Here is a 4,612-nt window from a genome sequence, read left to right on the forward strand (position 1 = left end):
TGAACTCACCGTATGATATCACATCGTAATCCGACTCATTCATTCATTCATTCATCTTCCGAGCCGCTTGATCCTCACTAGGGTCGCGGGGGATGCTGGAGCCTATCCCAGCTGTCTTCGGGCAGTAGGCGGGGGACACCCTGAATCGGTTGCCAGCCAATCGCAAGGCACACAGAAACGAACAACCATTCGCACTCACATTCACACCTAGGGACAATTTAGAGTGTTCAATCAGCCTGCCACGCATGTTTTTGGAATGTGTGAGGAAACCGGAGCACCCGGAGAAAACCCACGCAGGCCCGGGGAGAACATGCAAACTCCACACAGGGAGGCCGGGCCGGAATCGAACCCGGTACCTCTGCACTGTGAAGCCCACGTGCTAACCACTGGACTACCGGGCCGCCCGTAATCCGACTCAGTTGACGCAAATCGTTCCACTTTATGATGAGCCGTCCGTGAATCGTATCACAGCCCGTGTATCGACACGTGCATCGAAGCGTCTTTTATTAGAGAGATGTACGCTCCTAATAAGCTACTATAAAAAGTATACGTCGTTTCATGTGAGTTCACCAACAAATTCCGTCGGGCATCAAGTCTCAAAGCACGCGGCCTCGAGAGACCGTCCCGCCGCATGCACCCTCCTCCTGTGAATGCTCAAGTTGCTGTTGGCGCGGAACCTTCTCCCGCAGACGTCGCACGCGTACGGCTTCTCTCCCGTGTGCACCATCGCGTGCCTTTTCAGCACCGACAGGTCGCCGAAGCTTCTGCCGCACGTGTTGCAGAGGAACGGCTTCTCCCCGGTGTGGACCATGACGTGTCTCTTGAGGATAGAGAGCTGCGTGAACCGTTTCCCGCACGTGCTGCAGGGGTACGGCTTTTCGCCCGTGTGAGTTCTGCCGTGCGTGATGACTTCGTGCGTGTTCCTGAATTGCTTCCCGCACGTTTTGCAGGCGTATGGCTTCTCGTCGGTGTGGATCATTAAGTGTCTTTTCAGGTTGGACGTCTGGTTAAATCCCTTGCCGCATGTCTTGCAAGAGTAGGGCTTCACTCCCGTGTGGGTCATCATGTGTCTTTTCAGCTTGCACCTGAAACCAAACGCTTTGCCGCAGTAGTCGCACCTGAAAGACTTTCGGCTCGTCTCGGTGTGTACGCTCGCGTCCTCTGACGGACTTTCAATGGGACTCGAGGACAGGACGGCATCCTCTCTGCTGTAATGGTCGTTAACGACTGGAACAAATGAGGAGGTATTCAGTTCTCCGTCGTGACTGGTTCCGGGTTCCTCTTTAATCTGTGGAGGCTCTGGCTCCTCTTGGTCCGCAAATGAATTCTGCTCTTGCCAACAAAGCTGCGGGTCACGAAGAAACTGCGGCTCCTTGTCCACGTGTTTTATTTCTAAAGGTCACACAAAGGCCAAGAAGAGAGCGTTAGTAGCAGATTGTGTTGTAGACGGGCAGAAGCTACTAGCATCGATTAGAATTTGTGGTTGACTTGTTTTTCGTGCCGAATATAGTATAGTGGAAAAATTACAGCAAAATGGTATTAAGAGAGTTAGCACATAAATGGATGCAAAGTTAATTGGATGACCTATCAATATGTGCACTTTAATAATAGAAAATAAAGCTATTATAGGTGATTTCTGGGGTACTTCATGGGTCTATGATAGGCCCTAAATTATTCTGATTGTATACTAATGATACATGCAATGTTTTTAAAATATTTAAATGTATTTGCTGATGATGCTAATATATTAGCATCAATTAGAATTTGTGGTTGACTTGTTTATCGTGCCGAATATAGTATACTGGAAAAATTACAGCAAAAAATGGTATTAAGAGAGTTAGCACATAAATGGATGCAAAGTTAATTGGATGGCCCATCAATATGTGCACTTTAATAATATAAAATAAAGCTATTATTGGTGATTTCTGGGGTACCTCATGGGTCTATGATAGGCCCTAAATTATTCTGATTGTATACTAATGATACATGCAATGTTTTTAAAATATTTAAATGTATTTGCTGATGATGCTAATATATTCTGCTGGCAAAAATCTTGAATAATTGAATATTGGTCAGTGAACGGAATACGCTGAAGAATGCTTTGATGTCCATAAATTCTCACTAAATTTGAACAAAAAGTTATTTCTGGCACTAAAATAAGTTAAAATCACTGTACATGCAATAGAATCAAAAAGAGTTACACAATACAAGATTTATTGGAATGATCTCTGATGCCAAACTTTGGAAGCCATATATAGAAAACGTTAAAAACAAACGTCAAAAGTTACGGCTTTTCTTTGTAAAATCAAGGACATCCTGAACAACAAATCAACCATTGCTATTACTTCCATATGTGACATATGGGAACCAGAATTGCTAACATAGTTCAAGTCAATGCCACAACCACGCTATTTAATTCATACTCGTCAGTCAGTTAATAAAGGTAAAGATAATAAGAAAAGTATGCTTGACTGGGATGTCATGCTATCAACAATCTATCGATTTTCCTTTAAGGTCACGGGTGGGCCTGTTTGTTTTGCATACCTAAATGTAATTCATGCCTGGAGACCCCATCCAGTAGAGGGTCTGGTTCACTTTGGTCCGCACATGTGTCGACCTCTTGCTTATAAAGCAGCTTCTCAGTGCAAATCTGCTCAATGTCCTCATGTTGGATCTCTGAAGGCAAAGAGATGAAAGCAAATCAATAAAGTCTTCTCGCCGTTAGTGTGGTAACGTGACACTGAATGAAGGGGTTTCACGCACCGATCCTGTGTAACTTGATTTGAGGGCCACTGAGGGTGTCCACCATTCGACGCTGACGCTGAAGCTCTTCCTGGTACTCGGCGAGAGTTCTTTCGAAGACGCCGAATATTTCCTCAGCGGCAGCAGTGAGTCGCTCGTTTACAAAGTGCCTTAGATACTGAACAGACGCCATCGTTGCTTTGACGCTTTAAGCGGACGCCAGCCGACAGAGTCGATCAGGTACGTTGTTTATTTCCGCTGGGTGTCACACAGAAGTACTTCCGGTAGTCTTGGGCATAGGTTCCGGTTTCACTTTTTGACACTTTTCATGAAAGATCAGTACAGTAATGTGTTTTGTAATTGTCTTCATATTGCGTACAAAATATCAAAAGGCATTATACTAATTCTAGGACTTATTTCCTGGACAATGCCGTTTTTAAATGAACTTGTAGTAATTATTTTACGAAACAAGAGATTTGTGGTCATTTAGACATTTAGTCTTAGAGCAAGTATAATTTAACGAAATGTGAACATTTCTGTTTTCTGTGCATGGATTATTGGAAGCTTAATGGGGGAAGGTGTTGGGAGTCAGAAAATGTCCTCAAATTCTGGAATGACCCTTACTTTCTGATTTATCGTTAACATCACAGTATATGGTGCCAAACAAAGCACTTCCAAATATGACAGAACACTAGTTACTGAGGGAGTTAGCTTGGACACTCTCAAAAAGAAGAAACGTATGAGTCATCTTCTGCTCCTTGTCCTCGAAAAAGTACAAGCCTGCCCTTTTTTCCAGACAATGAACATTTATTTTTTTTTAAAACAGTAAAAAACGGAATTATTTTACAAAATGTTATGTTTTATGTTTGTCAACATATGTATTAAAAGTGTTGCACTACTTTTTAGTTATTTACACTGTAATTTGTTGAATTCGTTAAAATATTTTTAAATGCATATGCATGTTTTTTAATATTGTTTTATTGAGATTTTTTGGGAAGTTCACATAATATTTCATCATAACTTTGAGTCTTATTGTACATTTCCCTTTTAGTGTAATTATAAACATTTCCCCTTAATCACTGTAATAAAATATAGCATGGTGTCTGTGATTCTCGGAAAGTATGTACAACATTATTCTGCAATGCAGGTTAAATTCTCTCTCTCTCTCTCTCTCTCTCACACACACACACACTTTATTGTTTAATGTTTCACGTTCTGTTTAATGGCCTTCTGGGGGATATCTGGTCTCCACATATTTCACAATCATTTTAACAGATCATGAAATGAGCACTACCTCACAGCCTCTCAAGCAAATTATAAGCACAATACATATAATTAGGCAGCAATTGGGCCTCTGTGATGTCTCTATCATTTTGAAGGTCATTAATTTGAGGTTCAGGAAATAGGAGGTCACTGGTGTATCATTATATCTGTATGTAGAACACAGTAAGAACAAATAGAGTGGCAATATTAATAAACCATTCTAGTTTGCTCTCAGAGGCCTTTATATAATCTGCACAACTCCTTTCCACAGTGCACAGTTATCAGCTTGGTTGGGTGCAGTGTACGCTACAGCTGCAAATGGGGATATAAAGTCTATTTTTAGCTCAGTGACAACATGGCTCTGGCCTATTCAGGTCCAAAATGAGGAAAGGAAAAACGTCATCACGTTCCTGTGACGAAGGATTTAATGAGTGACGTAAATTGTTTTGACCGCGGCTTGAAATCAGACATCGCGGATGTGACGTCTCACGTTTTACCCAAACGCGGATAATTATTTGTCATATTTGTTGTTGCCCCTCTAGGATTTTTCTTAACGAAGTGAAGTCGGGGCTGGGAGGCTAGAACAAACGCACGTGTACTGGGCGTT

At 42.2% G+C, this 4,612-nt stretch overlaps 1 protein-coding gene across 1 annotated transcript; it reads right to left on the reverse strand.

Moving 5' to 3' along the window:
• Window positions 1-415: 415 nt before the first annotated feature.
• LOC127601863 (zinc finger protein 664-like) lies at window positions 416-3,021 on the reverse strand. Its single transcript, XM_052067522.1, has 3 exons — window positions 2,764-3,021; window positions 2,545-2,676; window positions 416-1,392 (listed from the first exon to the last, which is right to left on the reverse strand). The coding sequence occupies exons 1-3, from the start codon at window positions 2,933-2,935 to the stop codon at window positions 590-592; spliced, it is 1,107 nt and encodes a 368-aa protein (XP_051923482.1). The 5' UTR covers window positions 2,936-3,021; the 3' UTR covers window positions 416-589.
• Window positions 3,022-4,612: the final 1,591 nt, after the last annotated feature.

Source organism: Hippocampus zosterae, chromosome 6, assembly GCF_025434085.1.
Source record: "Hippocampus zosterae strain Florida chromosome 6, ASM2543408v3, whole genome shotgun sequence".
Classification (NCBI taxonomy): Eukaryota; Metazoa; Chordata; class Actinopteri; order Syngnathiformes; family Syngnathidae; genus Hippocampus; species Hippocampus zosterae.